Below are 25697 nucleotides of genomic sequence, written 5' to 3'. Positions count from 1 at the left end.
CACAACTACTGAGCCTGCGCTCTAGAGCCCATGACTCACAGCTACTGAGCCCGAGTGCTGCAACTACGGGAGCCTGCGAGCCTAGAGCCCGTGCTCCGCAACAAGAGAGGCCACCACGATGAGAAGCCTGAGCACTGCAATGAAGAGTAGCCTCTGCTCGCTGCAACTTGAGAGCTCGCGTGCAGCAACGAAGACCCAAAAGCAGCCAAAAATAAAATAAATAATAAATAAAATTAAAAAATAAATAAATGAGAACTTCCCTGGTGGCACAGTGGTTAAGAATTCGCCTGCCAATGCAGGGGACACGGGTTTGAGCCCTGGTCCAGGAAGATCCCACATGCCGCGGAGCAACTAAGCCCCTGTGCCACAACTACTGAGCCTGCGCTCTAGAGCCCACGAGCCACAACTACTGAGTCCGCGTGCTGCAGCTACTGAAGCCCATGCGCCTAGAGCCCGTGCTCCGCAACAAGAGAAGCCACCGCAATGAGAAGCCCGCACACCACGATGAAGAGTAGCCCCCACTCACTGCAGCTAGAGAAAGCCCGCATGCAACAACCAAGACCCAATGCAGCCAAAAATAAAATAATAATACATAAATTTTAAAAAGATTAAAAAAAATTTTTAATTAAAAAATGAGATAAAACATGGGTGGAAAAAAAATGGCCATTTTTGGTAGCTAGTAGTCAATTTCCTCCCATTCATCACCCCAAAATTATTCCAAAAAGTTAGGGCCTATGAAATAAAAAGTTAATTAATTACTTTTACTCAGTAATTCAACAAACTGCTCATAAGTACCTACTTTGTATCAGACTTTTTTACAAGGTGCATGAGATATAAGGGAAAGGAAAAAAGGTACAGTTCCTACCCTTTTAGAGACAGAAAAGAGGATGTTTTCACATGCAAAGGATTAAACTTTAAAAGTCTGTCTCGGGCTTCCCTGGTGGCGCAGTGGTTGAGTCCGCCTGCCGATGCAGGGGACACGGGTTCGTGCCCCGGTCCAGGAAGATCCCACATGCTTCGGAGCAGCTGGGCCCGTGAGCCATGGCCGCTGAGCCTGCGCGTCCGGAGCCTGTGCTCCGCAACGGGAGAACGGGAGAGGCCACAACAGTGAGAGGCCCATGTACCGCAAAAAAAAAAAAAAAAAAAAGTCTGTCTCTATACAAGCTGCTTCAGACCTCATTTAACCTGGAAACTTAATGGGCAAACAGGCCACCCAATTTGGCTGAGGGCAAAGTGGACAAGCAGGTGAGTGAGTGAGTCCAATACCCTGACCTGAACCTCCAGAGGAAAGGATGACTCTGGAACCAGCAGGGAACTTGGCTCCGTATGACCTACATGTAGATGAAATCAGGGTCTTGGTGATATTACCAGACATAGACAAGGAATAAGGACAGAAGCTAAAATATTTCTAGTGTGGAAAACACTAGGGGTTACACCTTTCATTTACACTATATTTATGTACAAAAAATATTTTATAATTAAAACAAGCAAACAAAAAAAATGTGTAATTTCTCCTCTGCTGCAAATCCTTTGTCTTTTCTTTTGGTCACAAAGGATCTATCTAGGTAACTTACATGAGACAGATGACAGCAAATCTTGCTGCAGCCCACTTTAACATGTGGTGCCTTGATTCCCAGGTGACACTTTAAGCCACGTGGCCATCTTAGACTGATCATAAAATCTCAAATTTCATTCATTTATTTTGTTCTTATCCTTTTCTCACCAACCTCTACATTCACGGCCACAGAATTCACATGATCACTACTCTTAAAGGACATTCTTTTACCCTCAGCACTACGTTATTTATTGTTGGCATGTCTTCTTTTAAACAGAAGGGAAGCTGGCAGCCAGTGGACATATTCAGACCGAATAAAGTGCACTTCAAGTGTCTCCAGGGAATTTGATTTAAACTTTATAAAAGCATTAAAAGTGACAACAAGCTTTTCCTCCCTGGAAACAAAGACGTCTATGCTCCAGTTCTCGCTGTGAAGAGGCTTATTAGCAAACGGCCGCCTCTCCCAGTGACCAGTCACACAGGGCAGCTTAGCCTGCAACTCTGGGGCCCCTAAATGCAGTTTCCTTCCTCAAAGCTTTAAGTGTGAGAGACACTGCCATCTATTGTCTTCAACTCAAATGTAACATTAAATTCTATCAAAGAACAGAAGAACTACTATGATCTCATTTTTAAAATTATAACTCAATTTTACAATGTTATCTTTATTCTAGAAATCAGGTAAATTTCTATTCTCATTGTTATTAGTCCAACTTTGCTCTGAACAATTCTGGGCACTGCCCTGCTCATTTAATAATGGGGTTCATAATCTTTTTCACCACCGAGACCTATCATCACCAACAAAACCAGATCCATCAACCAGGCCTCCATGCTGGTTCCAGTTACAGGTCAATCACTCTTGAGGGTGTCACTGGGCAGCTACCATGGCACAGGATCTACCTACGACCCTTGGGGTGTAAAGTAATGAAAGTTCCACCAACCTTTCCTGCCCTCTGAGTCCCAGAAAACCCTTAGGGTACAGATACCCGAGTACTCAAGTCAGACTCCTGCATCTGGTCAAGAACCTCCAACTGCCATCAGGTGCAATTTTTAGAGGAAGGGAAAGGACCAGAGGAACCTATCAGTTAAAGCTCCACACCTCAGGGGCAGGGGAACAGGGCAGGTGGTGTATCCAACTACCAGACCACAGCTTTACTCCCAAACCAGAACTCCTGATGCAGGAAGAGGACACACATGAGTTTCAAATAAACCATTTACTATTTTTATTTGTCTTTTTTCTTTTTTTAAAATGTTTTGGCCGCACCACGTGGCATGCGGGATCTTAGTTCCCCGAACAGGGATCAAACCTGTGCCCCCTGCAGTGGAAGCAGAGTCTTAACCACTGGACTGCCAGGGAAGTCTCTGTCTCTGTTTTTTAATTTTTATTTTACTCATTTTTATCCCCCTCCAAAAAAGTAAATATAACTTTTACCCCTTGATTCTAAAAGTAATGCACGCTCACAGTAACAAGTCTGGAAAACAGAAAATGGTGACAAAAATAAGATTACCTAGCATTTACATTTGGCATATATCTTTCCAGATTCCATATATGTGTGTATTATTTTTAAAGAAAAATGAAATTATACTATTTATACTGCTTCACAAGCCCTTCCATTAAGCAGTAGATACTGGACACCTTTATCAATAAATACAGACCTACAGCACCATTTTGATGGCCATGATAGATGGCCATCGATTGGTTGGCCATCAATGTCTATCAATTGGATATATCATGATTTGTCTCAGCAACCTCCTATTAATGAACAGCCAGAAGGGTTCCAATTTTTGTTATAAACACTATAAGTGTCTTTACAGTTTTTCAGATGTTACTTGAAGACACATTTCTAGAAGTAGAAGAAGTGAAGGACCATTTGAAACTATCAACAGGATCCAAGTCAATCCATTAGAAGGTTCTAGCTCAAGAATACAGAATTTTTTTTTGAGAAGTCACCACGTTAGAGCATTTATGGTACAGAATACACTGAAATCGGTATTTCTTAGGGAACACCATTATGCCTGGCTACAATTTCAGTGTAATGTTGTATTTAAAACTTTTATGGTTTTAATTACAGAAGTAATATACTCAGCTCATCCTCTATGCGACTTGCCTTATTTTGTGCACACATTTCTCCGTGCCTTGTTTATTTTGGCTGATGAAAGAGCAGCCACAGTAGGGATGTGCTAGGCACATGGGTTATTAACTAGATCTCGACTTCTGAAAATACAGGTAGCTTCCAAGTTTCTGTGGTAACCAGCAACTCTGCAGCAAGCATCCACATCTATGTATACATTTGCAAACTTGTAAGAATGTTTCTAAAGAGCAGGTTTCTGGAAGTGGATTGCTAAATTACTGTTGTACTTGAAAAATTATGATCAATACTCCAAAAAAGCTGCAGTATATGAGAGGACCCTTCCTCCTCTCTTACACCTTAGCAATCTTTTCAATTTTTCACACCTGCATCTTGTTTTGAGTTTCTTTGCTTTTTTAAAAGTCAAGCATCTTTTTGTGTCTTTTTCTGACTTATCCATTCATACACTTGATTTAGCTAATGGGTTATTCTAGTCTTATTGATGTACAGAATCTCTTTACATATTTGACATGCATTATAAATATTTCTCTCAATGTCATTTATTTCTGCAACTTTGCTGAATTGAAAATTTCAATTATACATAATCAAATATGAGACTTTTTTCCATTAAGCCTTCCAAGTATTCTACCTTCCAGGCTTTTCTCATCACAGAATTACACAGCTTTCCTCTATTTCCTTCTGCTCCTTCTCTAATCTCAAGCTACCCTTGTTCACCACTGTCGCTAATGTTCCATGTATCAGGATGTCAGGCCCTAGCCCCAATCTTGGGAACTACAGAGGGCAGGAAAAGGGCAGGACTTAACTGCAAGCATGCACAGAGCATTACTATGCAGACACTAAGTGGTTGATAAGGTCACAACTGAGCCAGACCTGAGGTCTCGCTGGTGTCACTACTCGTAATACTAGTCAGCTTTGGTTTGCTGGGCAAGTTATTACCTTTATTTTTGGGGATTCAGTTGAGCTGCTTCTTTATGCTGTTTCTCCCTTAAGCTCTTCTACGGTGTTAAGTGTCTAATAAGTCCTGGCTGGTCTTTCTTACTTGTAAAGAATGATTAGATCAGTGACTCCTGCATGCTTCTCAACAGAACAAACGGCTAAAGGCTCTGCTGATGACACGAGCCTGCAGGGTGGGTGGGGCCCTCTGGATGTACAAGATGGAACGGGCGGCTTCTGCTGAGGCAACAGGTGTATGTGTGTGTGTATCAGTTTCACTGCAGGGCCAAGTTGCCTTTCCCTCTAGGTGGTCTTCTCTTTAAGACAACAGGGCAGGCTGCAGTTACTTCTGGCACAGTGTGAAGGTCGTGCTGGGAGTCCCTGGCACCATACTCCCACCTTACTTAGAAGTGAGCGCAGCAGCAGCCTGGGGGCAAACACCAGAGACAGCCCCGACAGAGGAGGGGGCGGTACAGTGTAGCAATCCCTTACACTGTGGCCTGAGACCGCTGCTGGCCCCGGGGCCCTACGATCCCTGATGTGGAGGTTTCAGTGCCCCCATCCCCAGGGCTCTGCTGGGAACATTATTACTCAGAGCTTTAGTGTTCTCCTAAACTGCAGAATGTTCTATTCTGATTGATTTCTCCACAGCCAATTCCATCAGCTTTATATAAAGTGTTCCAGAAATTACCCCAAATTGCTGACCTACTGATAGGACCCTTCCCCTGTTTTCTATCTTTGCTCAAGCTCGTTGTAATTTTTATATCTCTCCTGCCATGTCACTTGGACTTTGGAAGGGAAAGGAAGTATGTATGATCTCAGGCCATCATCTTGAACTGGAAGTCTTAACAGTAGTTACTGAGTGACTTTTTATATCAAATCTTTCCAGCTCAGATGCTGTTGAGAAGTACCGCAGGCCAGGTCTACGCAGCACAGCACTGATGTTCTCTGGGAGGCCGCCTGGACTCCCAACTACATGATACACCTGTGATACTGTCCCACAGATATCACTGATACTCTACTCATTTTTTCCAATCTTTTTTCTCTCTGGATAATGTCTACTGATTGGTTTTCAAGTTCACTGGCTCTTCTGTATCTCTAATTTGTTGTTTAAATGACTCTGTAACTTGTTATATTAGCTGTTTAATTTTCTAGTTCCAGAATACCTACTAGGTTCTTTTTTTTTACAGTTTTTATTTCTCTGTGGAGATTTGCTATTTGTTTGTCATGATGAGCATATTTTCCTCTACACCCTGAGTACAGTTACAGTAGCTGTTTTAAAATCCTGTCCATTAATACCAAAGTCAGAATCGCTTTGGGGTAAATGAGGAGTGACTGCCAATGGGTGCAGGATTTCTTTTGGGGGTGATAAAAAAGTTCTAAAATTGACTATGGTGATGGTTTCATCCACAGAAGAATATCTCAATTTCCCAATTAATAGCATTCCCTGTCATCGAGTCCCTTATACCAAGTGCTGACTTAGCATCAATCCCAAATGCTAGAATTCTCTAGGAAGAAAATTAACTCCTATCAGACTATGGAGATGTAACAACAAATTATAATGCATGAAACTTGTTTGGATCCCAGTCCCTATAAAAAACTATAAAGGACATTTTGGGGACAGCTGGGAAAATCTTCACATGGGGTATTAGATGATGCTAAGAAATTACGACTAATTTTACTAGATGTGATAACGGCATTGTGGTTTCGAGGAGGATGTTTAGAAGGTGCATGCTGAAATATTTAGAAGTTAAGTATCAAGAAGTCCACAGCTTACTGCCAACTGATTCAGTTAAACACACACATACAGAAGGCAAACACTGCAAAATGCTACCCACTGTCACATCCAGGCAGGAGGTGCTAACTACCACACTACTCTCACAGTATTTCTATACATTTCAACTTTTCATTTCAAAAAACTGGGGAGAGAAACTACATGGCCAAAAAAAAATTTATTAAGGTTTTACAGCCATTTTTTTTTTTTTTTGCGGTACGCGGGCCTCTCACTGTTGTGGCCTCTCCCGCTGTGGAGCACAGGCTCCGGACGCGCAGGCTCAGCGGCCATGGCTCACGGGCCCAGCCGCTCTGCGGCATGTGGGATCTTCCCGGACCAGGGCACGAACCCGCGTCCCCTGCATCGGCAGGCGGACTCTAAACCACTGCGCCACCAGGGAAGCCCTTTTCAGCCATTTTATGGTTAAAATTCATACAATGTCAATGTAACTTTTATTTTGGCAATGATAAGGAAAATTTTGTCCCAGGAATCCTTATCACCTAACAGTTTTCTAGCTATTACCCCAATTACCACAAGGTGTCACTCTTTCCACATTCAAATCAAAGGGTTTGCAAGGGAAAAGGCTATTCTTATCAGTACAAAATGGAAAACACACTGAACTCCCAAGTTAATCTGAAAAACTTTAGAACCTCTTATATTTAGGAAGTAAAATTAGATAACTTTCTCAGTTCAGTGACAATGAAATACAGACTAGATATAAATGTTAAACTAAAAGTTTTTTTAAACTTTAGATGAAAAAGTTCATCACTATGTAAGAAATACAATCCCACAATCCACTACTTCAGTATCCAGATACCCTGGAATATTCCAAATGACCCTGGGGTCAACCTACAGATGCTGGGTCAACTAGCCAGAGCTCAGAACTGCCACCAGACGCATTTAGGGCTCCTGCAAATGACTGTCTCTTACCTGGAAATATCAATAGTTCAAACCTCCCCTCCACCCCACCTCTGTATCCACAGCCCAGGGGCTCTGGCTACTGTATTAACACGCTGTATCTGCCTGTCAATCCGCTGTCAGGGAATAAATAGTAAACCGTCAGTGCTCAAAGGAGCAGCATCATGAACCAGAAATTTTAAGAGCTTTAACCAAGGCATCCAAAAAGGTTACCTCCATTCTCCCTGTCCCCACCAGGCCATCATTAAAGTGTATTACAACTTAAAATCTGTTAAATTTGAGGAATCTAGATGAAGAACACATAAGAATTTCTTAAATGTATTATTTGGAAATAATTTCAAACTTACGAAAAGGTGCAAGAAGTAACACAAAGAACCAAACACCCATTTACCTCCTTCTCAGATTCGCCTACTGTTAATAGTTTACCATTGGTTTTATCATTTGCTATCTCCTATCCCTGTCCGTCTGCCTCTAATTGTCCCTTTTTCCTGAACCCTTAAGGATATACATCACAGTCCTTCACCCCTGAATATTCAGTGTGTGGTTCCCAAGAATACACAGACACAGCTGGGTTATCAACTTCATAAATTTATACTGACACAATACGTTTACCTAATCTCACACACATTCCAGTTCCATCACCACACCTTTACAGCAGCTCCCGACAGCCCTGGAGCCAGTGCAGGCACAGGGAGTGCATGGGTTGTCCTCCTCAGCCTCCTACAGCCTGGAATTTTCCCTCAGCCTTTGTCTTTTATGACACTGGCATTTTTGAGGATACAGCACCATTCGATCCTGCGCTTTTAGTACAACATTCCTCATTTTTTGTCTGTTTAATGTTTCTTTATGATTAACTGAAGCTATGCCTCAGCCAGAATACAGCCTAGCGATATCCATGTGCCTCTGTCACTTACATGATCACCCAATCACCAGGTCACAGTGTTGCCCAATTGTTCCACTGTGTAATTTCTGGTTGTTTCTTTTTCCTCACTTGTAACATAATAGACAGTCTGTGGGAAGACATTTTAAGATCATGCAAATTTCTGTTCCTCATCAAATTTTCCACACAGAAATGCTTTGTACTATTTTTGCAACTTTTTTTAAAGTCTGAAATACTTCCAAAACAGTTTTTTAGAATCTTTTAAAAAGCAAACAAAGCAACTCAAAATCTGAGTTTCAAGTCTACCTGATCATAAAATCTCCGTGAAAGGGAGGAATATTAAACAAAAACCTGTGCCTCAGGCATAAGATTATAAAGGATAAATATTTTTTGGTCTCAGTATACTTGCAACCACTAGACATTGACAACAAATGGCTTTTCCTAAGATCTAGAAAGTTAACAACCCCATTAGCTTCTCACTTAAATGATTTTCCATAATTAAGCAGTTTTAAAGAGATGCTTCCACTTAACAGTCCTTTAGGAGCCAAATAGCAGCCGGAAGACTGCCAATGGCCATGGGAAGCTCTTGCCCACACGTGTATCTGCCGGCCACTGTGCTCCTGCCTTTGAACCCCTGCCCCCCAGGCAGAGCCACGCCCCCATCCCCACCCCGTCACTTTGCTACTTAGAACGCAAACTCTTCCCACACGTTAAGACAGGTGGGACCTCACTTACTCTCTAAGTCAGAGATGATGAGGTTGTCATGAAGCTTCACCGCCCGGTGCTGTTCTACTTCGTCTTCAAGTTCAAAGATCGTTTCTTTCATGTCACTCCTTTCTGTCTCTTTTTCTTCCAGCTCTGATCTTAATTTTTCTAATGTCATATTCAGATCTTCTATTTGCTTCTTAGCTTCTTCTTGGAAGGCTCTGTATTCATCTTCTACCTGTGCAAAATTGATAGTGCAGATCAGAAAAGTAAGAGTTGTTCTAAGATAAGTCCTAGGACAGAGGCACACCTTGTCTCAGCAGGGAGCTGAGCGTGAGATGCTCTGCGTGAGCAAGAACGACCTGTGTAATAACTGGTGGAAGGCGCTCTCCAGTAACATGGACTTCACACAGTATGCTTAAGCATGATCTGCTGCCACATCACTGACTGAAATTACACTGACATCTCACTGAACTTCACTACATTATTTATGAGGAAATTTTGGAAATTTTCCCTTCTCCAAAGTTTGGACTGAAGGCATGCATCTGATTAATGATTAACATGCTTTCCCACAAAAATGATGTCTGATTTGTGACAGTTTCAAAATCAAATTAAAAATGGAAACAAAAAAGTTCTCTAATATAGTCAGTGTTAGTTCATAGTGGCCCCCAATATACATGCTCTGACAAATACCACATCTCCTAAACTGTATCTATGAAAGTTGTCACTTAAAAAATTAAGGTTTATATTATTCAAATTTTGAGCAGAGATATACTGTTTCCTACTTTAAAAAATTTTTGCACTGAAACAGGAAATAAAATGTAAGCTAGGATAATTAGATAAGTCATGCAAATAAACACTACATCGGGGACTTCCCCGGTGGTGCAGTGGTTAAGAATCCACCTGCCAATGCAGGGGACACGGGTTTGATCCCTGGTCTGGGAAGATCCCACATGTGTCAGAGCAACTGAGCCTGCGCTCTAGAGCCCGCAGGCCACAACTACTGAGCCCACGTGCCACAACTACTGAAGCCTGCACGCCTAGAGCCTGTGCTCCGCAACAAGAGAAGCCACCACAACGAGAAGCCTTCGCACTGCAACAAAGAGCAGCCCCTGCTCGCCGCAGCAAGAGAAAGCCTGTGCACAGCAACAAAGACCCAATGCAGCCAAAAAAATAAATACATTTATTTAAAAAAAAATAATAAACACTACATCAGCAACCGCGTGGGGCTGGCGACTGCCAGCAACCCTGGGCTGCAGTTCTGACTGAGTCCTCACTATCACACTGCGTGTAAAAAAAAGGGGGCTGGGGCTTCCCTGGTGGCGCAGTGGTTGAGAGTCCGCCTGCCGATGCAGGGGACACAGGTTCGTGCCCCAGTCCGGGAAGATCCCACATATCGTGGAGCGGCTGGGCCCGTGAGCCATGGCCGCTGAGCCTGCGCGTCCGGAGCCTGTGCTCTGCAATGGGAGAGGCCACAACAGTGAGAGGCCCGCGTACTACAAAAAAAAAAAAAAAAAAAAGGGGGGGGGCTGGACCAATGATCACTAAGGTCCCCACCAGCAACAAACCATGGGCCTCTAAGAAATAGGAGCCTTCACACTCCAAAAGTAATTTTAAATCATAACAGAAGTCTACTTGAAAAACTACAACCACAAAAGGATAAGAAGAGGCAGACATTGCTGGTCCCACAGACTGGAATACTGGCTCTCTGTTTTTCTTATGCCAAACTACACTACAGAGGAGGATGTAAAACTGCATGACACACTCCCCTGGGCATACCCAGAACTAGGCACAACTTCTGTTACAACTTCAGTTAGTTGTAACTCCAGCCCCATCCTCTCACAGGCAGGAAAACAGTAACAAAGTACCAGCGAGTGGAAGTGACGTTATTATAAGAATACTTTTCACTCCATCCCAATACAAGAAAACCATTCTGAAGCTTAAAAAAAATATCTGATTAACAAAAGCTAATGACACACCACCAGGGCTGCTGGCTCTCAGTAAGCATGCCATGTACTGCAGCCGCATAACACTGGTCCAGAACATTCTATCTACTTAAACAGTACCTTTGCGATGGCGTCCTGCAATCGATTGGCATCGTTCCGGGTGTGAGCCAGATCTTCCTGCAGGCTACTGGCCAGAGTCTCTGCTTTTTCTTTGTCCAGCCTGACACTCTCCAGGAGATCCTGAATGTCAGACTTGTCTCCGGAGTTATGGATGGAATACAGCTCCGCCACTTTCTGCTTCTCGTTCTCCAGCTGGGCCTTCAGGCGATTCATCTCGATCTGGTCACTGGCCACTGTGGCTTTGAACTCCTCCAGTGTGGCTGCCAAGGCTGCCTTGCCCTTCTGCTCAGACTCAACGATTCGCTCCATGTGGTGGTTGCGCTCCTTGAGTGCCCCGATCATCTCCTGAGCTTCCTTGTTGTCTTGCTCAGCCATCTTCAAAGTATTGCTTAAATGCTGCTGGACGCCAAGAAGCTGCTCCCGTTCAAAACGGGTGTTCTCAGCTAGATCCATGTAGCGTTGCTCCAGTTCCATGTAGCGTCCACTTTTTACATCTTCGTCTATGACATAGGAAATGTGATGCTCATCTAGAAGGGAGCGGAAATATTCGATCTGTCGGCTGAAGTGTTCCAACTTATCGCTTTGCTGACATAACGACTCCATGAGAATCACCTTCTCCTCTCCGAGCCTTTCGTTTTCGCTGTTCAGCTCCTGGGTGATCTGCTGTAGATCAGCGAGCTCTTGCAGAGTCGCCTGAAGTTCCTCACTCGTACTGTGTTGGTTCTCCTCCATCTGGTGTATCCGTTCCGTCAAACAAGCGACGGACACTTCGCTGGCGTTCCCGCTGCTCCCCTTCCGAGAGCGCTCTATGCTCGGAATGCCTTCTGACTCCGAGGACGATGGTGCGTCCAGGGCGTCATCGCTGGATGTGAGGGGCTGGTACACCTCGCTGCACTCGCTGTCCAGGTTGTCCATAGAGTTACTGTGCTGATGGTCCATGAGGGTGTTTTCATCCTGGCTCAGGAGATCCTCCACTGACCCAGGGGCAGAGCCCTCCACCGAGGAAGTCAGAGTGCCCCCTCCATCGCTCTGGTTACCAGGGGTGATCTCTGGGCTCAGGGACTGATAGCCAAACAGTTTTTCAGAATGGTCTAGCCTCTGCTCCAGGGAGAAGCCCAGTGCGTTCAACCTGTCCTTTAGCATTCTGTTTTCATTTTTCAGCTGGTTGAGCTCCTCGCGGATGGCAGTATTCTGTTCCTGTAACTGCAATAAAGTGGACTCGACGTCGGTGGGCTGGTGAACAATGATGGCTTCCTTCTCGGACTTCTCATCCCCCTCAGGAGGGTCCTCGTTAATGCCCAGCTGAGCACGCATGTCTCGGAGTTCATTTCTCAAATGTAAAATCTCCACGTCTTTGGTTTTTGCCAATGTGAGAAGATCCTTCACTTTGGCTTCCAGAGCAGCTTTGTCACTGATCTGATTGTCCGATTTGGACTTGCTCATACGAATGTCGCATTCCGTAGCCGTGCGACTGCGGGAACGTTTAGCCAACGCCATGTCATTAGCCCCCTGACCTGCAGAAGGTAGTTTTTTGCTCTGGTTTAGTCGGGTACGTTCACGTAATCTTTCTCTAGTAGAACTGGATTCTTTATTACCTGTGGAAGTGCTCCGCTTGGTTGAAGAACTTGTGCCTACATGTTTAAGACAAAGAATATAAGGCAAAAACTTAGCAATAGAAAGGCACATAGTGGGACTTCCCTGGTGACGCAGTGGTTAAGAATAAGCCTGCCAATGAAGGGGACACAGGTTCGATCCCTGGTCCAGGAAGATCCCACATGCCGCAGAGCAACTAAGCCTGTGCACCACAACTAATGAGCCTGCGCTCTAGAGCCCATGAGCCACAACTACTGAAGCCCATGCACCTAGAGCCCATACTCTGCAACAAGAGAAGCCACCACAATGAGAAGCCCATGCACTGAAACAAAGAGTAGCCCCTGCTCGCCGTAACTAGAGAAAGCATACGTGTAGCAACAAAGACCCAACGCAGCCAAAACTAAATAAATAAATAAAAGAAAGGCACATAGTTATGCCCCAGGTTGAATGAGATATAATCTAAGGATCTATAATCATAATCACACAGTGATTCTGACCTACACTAATTCTGCCTGAGAGTCTGGTTACTGTAAAGTTGTTTCCTCCAAACTGGAAAATCAATCATCTTTTAATTATCAATTAAATGAAGCTATTACTGAGTTGAATACCGCAAAGGGGTGAGTTTTATGGAATGTGAATTATATCTCAATAAAGCTTTCACATTAAAAAAAAGCTATACACATGAACTTGAATCCCAAACCATGGCTTTCAACAGGTGGCCAGGGACATAGTATCTAGGGCAAGCCAGATGAAGGTGACTCTAGGGATAGCCAGTCAGGTAGCAAACTAACTGCAGAAACAGACAGTGAAGGAAGATTACAGATGACCAGAAGTGAGAGGCAGCCTGTGGACAAACAAAAAACCTAAGCTACCTACAATAACCACAAAAACTATGATCAAAGTAAATGCAAAAAATTTTTCACACCATAAAATGCCACAAAATAGTACCAATAACAAGAATTATTAGAATAGACAACATGCACTTATACTTACTACACACACATATTAACACTTCATACACATTTACACAAGCTTCATTATCATCATCCTGTTTTACAGACAAAGAAACCCAAAAAGAGATGTTAAATAATCTGCTGACATCCCACAGGTAATACATGGATGAGCCAAGATTTACACACAGGCAGGCAGTCTAAGCAGTATGCCACTCTGCCTCCCTAAGTGTTCGAAAACGATGATGCATCACTGCCAAGTTATAACAGCACGTTCGTCAAATATGCTGCACAAGGCACACCATTACTTAACTGCTAAAATTTTAAACCTGTGCAAACAATTGACATGATCATGTATTTAATATAAAAAGAACAGGAGTATGTTTAAATACCCACAAACACTTAAGGAAATCATTAGACTATTTTTTACTTTGAAAAATAAGTCCTAGACCTGACCAATAAATATTTTTAAAGAACCAACTGGTTCTTTATGTGGCAGGCACCAGGCTAACCAGGTAACGGGGAGTAACAGGTCTACACGAGGGCTTCCCTGGTGGCGCAGTGGTTGAGAGTCCGCCTGCCGATGCAGGGGATGCGGGTTCGTGCCCCGGTCCGGGAGGATCCCGCGTGCCGTGGAGCGGCTGGGCCCGTGAGCCGTGGCCGCTGGGCCTGCGCATCCGGAGCCTGTGCTCCACAACAGGAGAGGCCACAACAGTGAGATGCCCGTGTACAGCAAAAAGAAAAAAAAAAAAAAATTGAGATGTAGAAACAAACTGCTGCTAATGAAGGAAGAAAGAATGGTAGGACTGGAATGAATGGATCTAGGCATCAACCATCAGAGGCTGCTAACAACATGGAACGGGACACGGCCAGAAACAATGGGCCTCCTGACGGACAGACAACTATTACCTAGGAAGGAATTGGCGGGGGTAAGAGGAAGGAACCTGAGCCTGTCCCATCAAGGCTCTAAATTCAATGACATTTATAGTAAACAGAGAGAATAAAAGAATAAAATCAAGGACATCATAGGAATGTGACATCAAAATCCAGATCACGGGACTTCCCTGATGGCACAGTGGTTAAGAATCTGCCTACCAATGCAGGGGACACTGATTCGATCCCTGGTCCAGGAAGATCTCACATGCCGCAGAGCAACTAAGCCCGTGTGCCACAACTACTGAAGCCCACACGCCGAGAGCCCGTGCTCTGCAATGAAGAATGGCCCACGCTCGCTGCAATTAGAGAAAGCCCGCTTGCAGCAGCAAAGACCCAACCCAGTCAAAAATAAATAAATAATTAAAAAAAAAAATCCAGATCACAGGAGGCAGTTTCATAGTGGTCCAGTGGTTAGGGCTCGGCGATTTCACTGCCAGGGCCTGGGTTCAATCCCTGGTCGGGGAATTAAGATCCCGCAAGCCACACAGCACGACCCAAGCGTGGGGGGACATCAAGATCATGGGAAACTCTACAGATCAAACAACCAGTTTCCACAAAAATTAAATTGCAAGAAAAAAGTGGGATGAACTCATAGATTTAAAATGAAGATTTAAGAGACACTTCACCAATTACTATATATGGACCTTAAGTGAATCCTGGTAAATCCTGATCCAAACAAATAAGTAAATATATGTATGTAATATTTATAAGACAGAAATTTAAATATTTACTGAATAATTTATGATTTGAGAAATGGTTATTAATTATTTTAAGGACCGATAATGGTATTATGAATATATTTTTAAAAGAATCCTTGTCTTTCAAAGATAATTAAATATTTGTGGATGACATCTGGAATTTGCTTCAAAATAGGGGAAGGTGGGTGTCAAGGAGCTAAGAGTGGCCATCAGGTGATAAGGGTGATGAGTACACAGAGATGAAATACCAGATACTTTTGTGCATGTTTGAAATTTTCTACGATTAGATGGAATTCCCTAAATACCTGTGCACTCACCTACTCAAACACAAAGGCAGTGTAACCCTCACACCGAGTGCGCGCCTACCTGTGCTACTCTTGGGTCTGTTCTCCATGGTGCTCATGGCAGGGGCGGATGCTGACGGTGCTGCGGAAGGGCAGGTGCTTTTCTTCCCTTTGACACCATTAGTCACAGTCACCCCTCCAGCCATCCCAGCTAAAAGGTCATCACTGCTCTTGGTCTAGAAGCAACAGAAGATAAAAACAAATTGATTAGATGAAGCAAGATTAAATAACATTTTGACACTAAACAAAGCCCTTGACTTTCACGCTGAGTTCAAGAATTCTACAAGGACTTTCTGACAGTTACCAAGCAGCACATCACTCTGTGCTACAGAAACAGAACTTCTTCACTGCTTCATAAATGATCACTTCTTTTTTTAATTAATTTTATTAATTAATTAAATTTATTTAGTTTAGATTTTATTAAATCTTCACCCTAGTATATACTTTTTTTTTCTTTTATAAAGCCATTTTAAATTTTATTTTATTTAGTTATTTATTTTGGCCACACTGTGCACAGCATGCAGAATCTTAGTTCCCCACCCAGTGATCAAACCTGCGCCCCCTGCATTGGAAGCACAGAGTCTGAACCACTGGACCTCCAGGGAAGTCACACACACACACTTCTTTTTAAAATATGAAAATCATAATGTACTCAGAGATGTTATGGAAGCCCACTGTGTGCCCCCACGTGCCAGATTCAGTGAGGGGTGGGAGAAAGTGCAGACATCCTCCTTGCTACCGCTCATCTAGGATGTGACTCTAGGATAGCAACATCACATGTGCTATCTCAGGAAAGGTCTGTAAGGCCACAGGAAACGCCACCTTGCAGTTTCTAGAGAGAAGCAGTACTGAGGGTCAGGAGGAATCTTCACTGCTCTGAAGTGATGCAACGATGGAGCCAATGTCTAAAAGAAGTTATTCTGAAATTTATTTTTCTTACCTCTATTTTTTTTTGTAGTCTAATTTAAGCCAAAATTGAAAGGAGGGTTGTTGTTTTTTAAAGCCTAAGTAATATACAAATAAAAAATTAGAAATTTTATGGTTAGAGTGAGGGTTAAATGATCATACTACTCGAGAAAGACCATTTGTAATATTTATTTATGTTTTATGAAGATGATTTAAAAAATGTGAGCTTTTTAAAAAGAAAACAAGCACTCTGGAGAACTGGATTGGGTATAAAATTGTTACTTAAGAAAAACAGTGAAGAAATCTGATTTTACTTCTCCTAGAAATGAGAGAGAACAAAGAGGAGTTAAAGGTCTGTGGGGGGAAAAAAAAACCCTGCTTTTAAATAAAATAACCAAAAGTTTTGCCCACTAAGGTGAAGGCACAAGTTAACCAGCCAACTTATGCTGTTTCCCATTGAGATAATCACCCTCGGATAATCACAATGAATTCATTTCTACAAATTAAAATGGTTCAAAAACAACTCATCTCTAAATCTGAAGCCTCTACCAGTTCTAAATGTCAGTGACTGGATATGGAGTAGTACCATTAGGTAGGTCAATCTGTCTCACTAAAAAAGAGGCAGAAAGAAGATTAATGTTTTAAATGAATTGTCAGAATTAAGCTTTGGTAATTTAGGGTTGTCATATTATGAAAAATCTAGATCACATAATAAGGAAGGGGGATATTGCATTAATCATTAAGGATTGTTCATATTTTTTTTTTTTTTTTTTTTTTTTTTGCGGTACACAGGCCTCTCACTGTTGTGGCCTCTCCTGTTGCGGAGCACAGGCTCCAGACGCGCAGGCTCAGCGGCCATGGCTCACGGGACCAGCCACTCCGCAGCATGTGGGATCTTCCTGGACCGGGGCACGAACCCGCGTCCCCTGCATCGGCAGGCGGACTCTCAACCACTGTGCCACCAGGGAAGCCCTGTTCATATTCTTTAAGACTAGTATTTCTTAATGAAACTGGTTATCAAGTATGATGCAAAAAAATAATTGTAAATCAAGTTACACCCCCTTCCTGTCTTTGTACCTCGTCTACTAAGCAGTAAATAAACTTAGCATATTCTTACATTTTCAAATTATTTTTTATATTGTTAATAAAAGTTAAAATTATCTTTGAACTAATTTTCCTTCCTCCATAAGTTAGATATTCTTTCCTTCCATAATAATTACATCTGAAGACCACCCTACATACTCCTGTGAAAAGTGGCTGAATTGTCACAGTTCTCTGTTTACAATTTGCCTTTGGGTAATAGCAAAGTTAAACATACATCAGAGCACCAAATCAAAATCTATGCAGTTATCACAATAACTAGAATAATACAATATTGTCACGTTAATTAACCAAACTGTATATATAGGCACTTGATTTATGACCAAAGAAGCAGTACAGAAAAAATGGAGTTTTCAATAAATGGTGCTAGGTCAACTGTATATTCACAAAGGAAAAAAGATGAATGAGCCCTATTTCACACCATATCAAAAATAAATTCCAAGGCTTTCTATCATTCAAAATCCTGAATGATAAAACAAAAAATTGAAAAATTTGACTACATAAAAATCTTAAGGAAAAATTTAAATTTTTGCATGGCCAAAAAAAATAAGCAAAGTTTAAAAATAAAATCCACACATGAGAAACTAGGTAAGTATACTTGCAATATCTCACAGATAAAGGGCTAATATCCCTAATACACAAAGAACTCTTAAAAATTAAGGGGAAAGAGACCAAAAAACACAAAGAATAGTGAGCAAAATGAACAATCACATACAATCAACTCACACAAATGTACGAAAGAAGGTGATTAGTCAGACTAACTCATATTAGAAATACAAAGTAAACAACATTGAGATACCACTTCTCACCTCAGACTGGCACAAAAGGAAAAAGTATGACACACTCCTTTGGGAAGGATGTGAGGAAACAGGCACTCTCATAAGTTGCTGGCGAGAATGCAACTTGATTGACAGAGCCTTATGGAAGGAGTCTGGTGACATCTAACAAAGCTACATACGCCTTTACCTCCTGCCCAGCAATCCCACTTCTAGGAATTTAAACCTGAAGACACACTTCCAATAAGACAAAAATACATATGCATAAAGTTACTCATTGCAGCATTGTTTTTAGTTGCAAAATACTGGAAACACCTTAAACGCCTGTACATAGGTTAGTAGCTGAATAAACTATATATATCCATACAATGAAATGTTAAACAGAATGAGAAAGACTGCTAAAAAGTGGTGTGAAGAGATTTCTAGAATACGTTAAGTGGAAAAAAGCCAAGTGCAAAAGTATATCTAATTATGTCAACTTTTGTGTAAGAAAGCAGAAATACAAAATAAACATCTGCTCATTTATGCAAAAAGAAACATAGAAAAACTAAATTAGACTGCTTAGCTCTAAGCAGTGGGTGGAGACAGAGTAAGGAGTATGGGGGGCACTTCTCTGACCACATCTCATACAGTTGTGACGCGTGGAACCACGGGAGTGCTTCACGTGTTCACAATGAATAATTAAACAAGGGTGGGGGACCCTAAAGTGGAACACAATGGGAACAAGTGGACACAACTCCATTTCAAATGAGTCATACAACCACATGGGGTTGGAATGGGGGCAATCAAGTATCTTTTGAACACACTATTTTGACCATAAACCCTCAAACCCTCAAGCTAAATACAAAGAAGTATAAATTCTGAATTCCAGCTGGTAGAATTGTTTTTTGCAGTGGTAACAGTGAGTAAATCTGTATTTTCTGTATATTCTAGGATTGAGAAAATAAATCTATTATAGATAACCAATGCCACTGTCAGAGGAAGGGATTACAATTATGGAAAGTGCAAAGGCTACAAGCAACCTTGTGTAGTAACTGGAACTGGAAGTATCAGTGTGAACTCTGAGGTTTTAATGTGTATGGAGAGAAGTAGATACAGAAATTGGTACTGATATGCATGTACACACGTGTGCGCGCTCCTACCTCTGTATGATGAAAGGGCTTATAAACAATATGTGCAAAAGCCATGAGCACACCTAGCTTCCAGATGGTTTAAATTCTACCCCTCACTGAAAAGATCAAGGCCTCCTTGAAGACAAGGCTGATTCTAGGGCTGGGGCTGGAAAAGCAGGAAATTTACTGTGCCAGAAATTAAGAAATTGCTCAGAGAGAGGCTTCCCAGGTGGCGCAGTGGTTAAGAATCCGCCTGCTAATGCAGGGGACACGGGTTTGAGCCCTGGCCCGGGAAGATCCCACATGCTGCAGAACTAAGCCCAGGCGCCACAGCTACTGAGCCTGCGCTCTAGAGCCTGCTTGCTGCAACTACTGAGCCCGCATGCCTGGAGCCCATGCTCTGCAACAAGAGAAGCCACCACAGTGAGAAGCCCGCGCACCGCAATGGAGAAGCCCCTGCTCGCTGCAACTAGAGAAAGCTTGCGTGCAGCAACGAAGACCCAACACGGCCAAAAATAAATTAAAAGAAAAGAAATTGCTCAGAGAATACGAGGAACATGTCAGAAGGACACAAGACCCTGCTTGAAGGGACTCCCACCGGCCAAACTGGGGACAATCTGAGCATCAAAATAAATGATGCTAACAGTTTACAGCCCACTTAAGAAGAATCCATGAATCCACACTAATATAAATGAATACACAAATGAGAGAAAAGTAAAAACTCTTCCTTATAGTAGAATGCTGACTAATAAATGTAGAAAGAATGATGGAATTATAAAATTACCACTTGGCAAAAATCATAGTAATAATCATAGTAATAATTGATTCTGGAAAGAATTACTAAAAATTGCTAAAACTAACATGAAAGTTTGATGAGAGAAGAATATTTACAGTGTCAAAGTATTTTCGACAAGATACTTATTTTTACAAAAGGCAACATAGTAACCTGATAGTGGAGGAACCTAGCAGACACCACCTTCACCAAGTTATCATCACCAGGAACACTGACACCACACACCACGTGCCTCTGGAAATGCTGCACCTAGGACGCCCAGCTTCTGTGGGACTCCTGCGGGACCCTGCAGCCCCAGCCTATGGAAACACTGACAAACCCAAATGTGGAGGACAGTCAGCCAAACAAACGGAACTGCACGCTTTAGTAAATGTCAAGGTCCTAAAAGACAAAGACTGAGGAACTATTCCAAATTTAAGGAGAATGAAGAACAGCTATATGCAATTCACAACCCCGGACTGAATCCTGGACCAGAAAAAAATTTTTCTTCCTTTTTTGCTAAAGTGGACATTAGCACAATTGGTGAAATTTAACTAAAGTCTACAGATCAGATACTAGCATTTTATCAATGTTCATTTCCAGATGTTATCATTGTACTATGGTTATAAGAGAATGGTCTTGTTTTTTAAGGAAATACACACTGAAATATTCAGCAATAAAGGAGGATTAGCTCTACAATTTACACTTAAACAGATCAAGAAAAAAATTATGTACTTCTGGGGGCTTCCCTGGTGGCTCAGTGGTTAAGAATCCGCCTGCCAATGCAGGGGACACAGGTTTGAGCCCTGGTCCAGGACAATCCCACATGCCATGGAGCAACTAAGCCCATGTTCCACAACTACTGAGCCTGTGCTCTAAGAGTCTGTGAGCCACAACTACTGAGCCCGTGTGCCACAACTACTGAAGCCCACGCGCCTACAGCCCGAGCTCTACAACAAGAGAAGCCACCGCAATGGGAAGCCCGCGCACCACAACGAAGAGTAGCTCCCGCTCACCGCAACTAGAGAAAGCCTGTGCACAGCAACAAAGACCCAACGCAGCCAATTAATTAATTAATTAATTAAAACAAAAAGAAGTAGAAAGAGAAGGTACAGAGTAGGAGAATATATGTACAACACATATAAATGACAAAGGGTTCACATCTAGAATAGGTAAAGAATGATAAATCAGTACAAAGAAACACACTGCACCACCTCAGCCACTAGGACGGCTACTACCAAAAAACAGAAAAAACAAGTGCTTGCAAGGATTAGCAGAAGGGGAACCCTTGTGCACTCTTGGTGGGAATATAAAATGGTGCAGCTGCTGTGGAAAACAGTATGGTCGTTCTTCAAAAATTAAACATCAAACTACCATACAACCCCACAATTCCACTTCTGGGTATATACCCAAAAGAATTGAAAGCAGGGTCTCTAAGAGATATTTGTACACCCATGTTCACAGCTATTATTCACAATAGCCAAAAGGTAGAAGCAACCCAAGTATCGCTGATGGAAGCATGGATAAACAAAGTGTGATCTATACATACAGTGGAGTATTATTCAGCCTTAAAAAGGAAGGAAATTCTGCAATATGCTACAACATAGATGACTCTGAAGACATTTTGCTACGGTAAATAGGCCAGTCACAAAAAGACAAATACTGTGTAATTCTACTCATATGAAGTACTCAGAGTAGTCAGACTCACAGAGACAGAGAGTGGAATGGTGGTTGCCAGGAACTGGGAGGAGGAGATGGGGAGTTAAGTGTTCAATGGAGACTAGGAAAATGAAAAAGTTTTGAAGATGGACGGTGGTGACAGTTACTCAGCAATGTGAAGGTACTTAATGCCACAAAACGGTACACTTAACAATGGTTAAGATGATAAATGTTATGTGTGTTTTACCACACACACACACAAAAGTTGAGGAAAAACAGACACCACAGTAAAAATATGGGCAAGTGATTTGAACAGGCACTTCACATAAGAGAATATCTAAATGTCCACTAAACACTTAAAAATAAGACATGAAAAGGTGCTTAATCTCATTGCTAACAACGCAAATGCAAATTAAACCCACTTTATAACACCTCTATGAATGGTTACAATGAAAAGAGTAATGTAAGTGCAGGTGAGGATGTGGGGCATCCCAGAGTTAACCCCTTTGGGAAATGACTGGCCATCTACCTATGAAAGGTGAATGCCATGCACCTTACAACCCAGCAATTTCACTCCTGGTTATGGAGTCAACAGAAATGGGTGCACCTGTGTATAAAAGACATGTGTAGGATGTTCATAACAGTACTATGACTAATAGCCCCAAAGGAAACTCCAGATAGATGTCCATCAAGGGCAGAAGAGGTGTATGGCTTGTGGACATTCCACGGTTAGTAATCAGCAAGGAGGAGCTGCTTACACATGAATGTATATACAAAACAGACAGACTCACAGACATAGAAAACAAACTTATGGTTACCAAAGGGGAAGGTGGCGGGGGGGGTGGATAAATTAGGAGTACAGGATTAACAGATACACACTACTATACATAAAATAAGATAAGCAACAAGGGTTTACTACAGTGCAGGGAACTATAATCAATATTTTTTAAGACCTATAATGGAAAATAATCTAAAAATATATATAATATAGCTGAATCACTTTGTTGTACACCTGAAACTAACACAATATTGTAAATCAATTATACTTCAATTAAGAAAAAAAAAAAAGGGAGGAGCTGCTGCTATAGGCAACAACAGAGATGAATATCATGACCTAAACAGAGTTAAGGAAACCAGACACACATGAAAAGAACTTCATGTTCAATTACATCTATATAAAGATCCAAAACAGGCAAAATGAATCTTGGGGGCTAGAAGTTAGGGTGGTAGTTACTTCCGGAGAGGAAGGAAAGGGCAGTGATGAAGGAGGCACAGAGGGGTCGGGGGGGAGGCCACTGAGGTGCAGGCAGGCTCTGCTTCCTGACCTGGCTGATGGCCCAGGGTACATTCACCCCTCACTAAGCCCAACACAGATGTTTTGTGAACTTCTCTGGGTGTATGTTCTACTTTATCAGAAAAGTAAAAACAAAACAAGAAACAACTCTGCACTTTCCAATTTGCCTTTTACATGAAGGTACTTGGCAGGCTCTGATATTTTTTCTGTTTTAATTTTTGTTACACAGTTCTATAAATACATGTGTATTCCCACATGTAAACATCCCCCATCAGCAACAGTCAAAAAAAATGAAATTGATGAAGGAATAGATTTTTCGCCTACTTTTTAATAACAGGTACAAAACACAATCATTTGGTAAAAACATACAGATACAAATAACGAAATAATACAACCAAAGAATACATGCTTCTCCAGGTAAGGTCCAAGTTTCACAGTCTGCATCTCCACCTCATATTTTAAGATTAGTTTAAAATTTCTACCTTCCAGGTTTCAGAGATGGATTACTCAGTCAAACTGTGAACTAACTTTTTTTTTTTTTTTGCGGTATGTGGGCCTCTCACTTTTGTGGCTTCTCCTGTTGCGGCGCACAGGCTCCGGACGCACAGGCTCAGCGGCCATGGCTCACGGGCCTAGCCGCTCCGTGGCATGTGGGATCTTCCTGGACCGGGGCACGAACCCACGTCCCCTGCATCAGCAGGTGGACTCTCAACCACTGCGCCACCAGGGAAGCCCCTGTGAACTAACTTTTACACTGAAAAGGTATGATCACAAATCATCATTGAGAATCATCAATTATTTAGATAAACCCTAACTTATTAACTCTCATCTATCAAGTTTTAGAAAAAAGTATCCCCAGGACAATGAAAAAGTGTACTACTTCTAAAGGATTAAGTGTGGACAGCCAAAAAGTGCAGGCATGTAGGAGACCACCTCTACCTGGAAATAACCCTCTCTGCTGGCTGTGACAAAGAAGAATGACCCACACACACAGAGGCCCAAGCCAGATGTTACAGCTACTCACAGAAATGGGACCAATTTCCTCCAAACATGCTGTGAACAGCCATAGTGCTTCTTTTCATGTTTACAGAAGCTCCATTCAGACTCAAAAAGGTCCTCCCCTACATCTCACTAGATCTAGCTACAAACAACATTTGAAATGAGAGGTAAAGAAACACATATCCTTGGGGATTCCCTGGAGGTCCAGTGGTTAGGACTCGGTGCTTTCAATGCCAGGGCTGGGTTCAATCCTTGGTTGCAGCCAAGAAAAGAAACACATATCCCTGCACCCTGCCGAGTGTAAGAAAAGTGTTGGTGTTATGTGAATCCTGCGCGGTGACAGACACGGTGTGGGTGTCCACGAGAGTGGATGTGTGGACACGGTGTCTCAATGATTAAAAGCCAAATGCTTCATTCTTCTGGCAATCATCAAGGCTCCATCAGTTACAGAATTCAAGTTGTGGGAAGTGACCATATGCTGGAGAAGCACAGTGAAATATGGAAACTTATAAAAATAAAATAACACAAGTTTGTGGGTTCCCTAGGTCCTTTCGCTTTTTCCAATTTTTCTATCATTTTCACTATTTTCTTCTTTCCCTCTTACTCTAATTTCTATTCAATGACTTTTTCCCCCTCCTTTTTTAAGTAAAGCACTTGCTCCAGTTGAGGTAAAGTGTTCCCAAATAGTTTCACCTCTTCTATGACCCTCCCCACTCCACACACACACACACACACACACACACACACACACACACACAGAGAAATACTTAAATCAGCCAACTCACCAAAGCCAAAGCCATGGACAGCTGGCACAAAGCAGGGATACGGTTTTGCCTTACAATGAAGAAGTACTCACTGCTCAAGACTAGGCTGCCATCGACTCAGGATACATGCTTTGGAAGACCAGACATGCTGCTCAGGACACGCTCCGGAGTGAACCTCAGAGACACTGCCTGCCAGCGAGGAGGAGGCAACAAGGCAGGCAGTAGTGCACACCCCGTGCCAACGCTTCAGCCTGCTCCTCCAGCCCCATAAGTCACGGGTCGCCCAGGCACACAGGCACTCCACTCTGAAAACAGGCGAGCAACTGAGTGAACAGCTGGGGCAGAAAATACCAGCTTTCTTACACGAGAGAGAGGCAGCACTGCCACCAAGGAAATTGCTCAGCGTGCTGATTCAGACTAACGGAAGTAGGGTAAAGGTCTACTCCTGGTATCACCCTCCAGGCCGCAGGATGACACCCAGCTGCTCATCAGGGATGTAGCAAGGAGAAAATCTGGTGGCATCTCCAAGCCCACAGAGTAAGTCTGCATTCAGTTTCGACAACCCTGGAATAGAAAAACCAGCATTTCCTGCTAGATCTTTCAACACATATAAGGAAGTCCCTCATCAGCTGTTCCTGTGAGGTGCTTCTTAAAATAATTGTCACATCTGTAAAGCCTTTCCTGGACAAAAGGCTTCTGAACAGATCGCGTTTCAGGTACTTCTTGGTTCCCCCCTATCAGACGAGCAAAAACTCTCTCCAGGTCTTCTCCATAGAGTCAAAGTTTCTACCCCAAAACACCAAACCTCAAAACAAGCAAGCAAAGAACAAATAAGTGAATTCTGGACTGAGAAAGACCGGAAGAAGACCATGTGC

At 42.5% G+C, this 25697-nt stretch overlaps 1 protein-coding gene across 2 annotated transcripts in view; it reads right to left on the bottom strand.

The window, feature by feature from the left end:
- The window catches only part of SPECC1L (sperm antigen with calponin homology and coiled-coil domains 1 like), a 122691-nt gene that overhangs the window by 66759 nt on the left and 30235 nt on the right, over positions 1 to 25697 (bottom strand). The window contains exons 3-6 of one of the 2 annotated variants that reach the window (XM_060028434.1): positions 15462 to 15615; positions 12514 to 12549; positions 10919 to 12432; positions 8883 to 9090 (exon numbers count right to left, since the gene is read on the bottom strand). In XM_060028434.1, the coding sequence (XP_059884417.1) occupies positions 8883 to 9090; positions 10919 to 12432; positions 12514 to 12549; positions 15462 to 15615 (1912 nt within the window). Of the gene's footprint in view, positions 1 to 8882; positions 9091 to 10918; positions 12550 to 15461; positions 15616 to 25697 lie in introns of both variants that reach the window. The other variant, XM_060028433.1, reaches the window with a different exon arrangement.

The sequence above is a fragment of the Delphinus delphis genome, chromosome 13, assembly GCF_949987515.2.
Source record: "Delphinus delphis chromosome 13, mDelDel1.2, whole genome shotgun sequence".
NCBI classification, from domain to species: Eukaryota; Metazoa; Chordata; class Mammalia; order Artiodactyla; family Delphinidae; genus Delphinus; species Delphinus delphis.
This window is presented reverse-complemented; position numbering and strand designations above follow the sequence as displayed.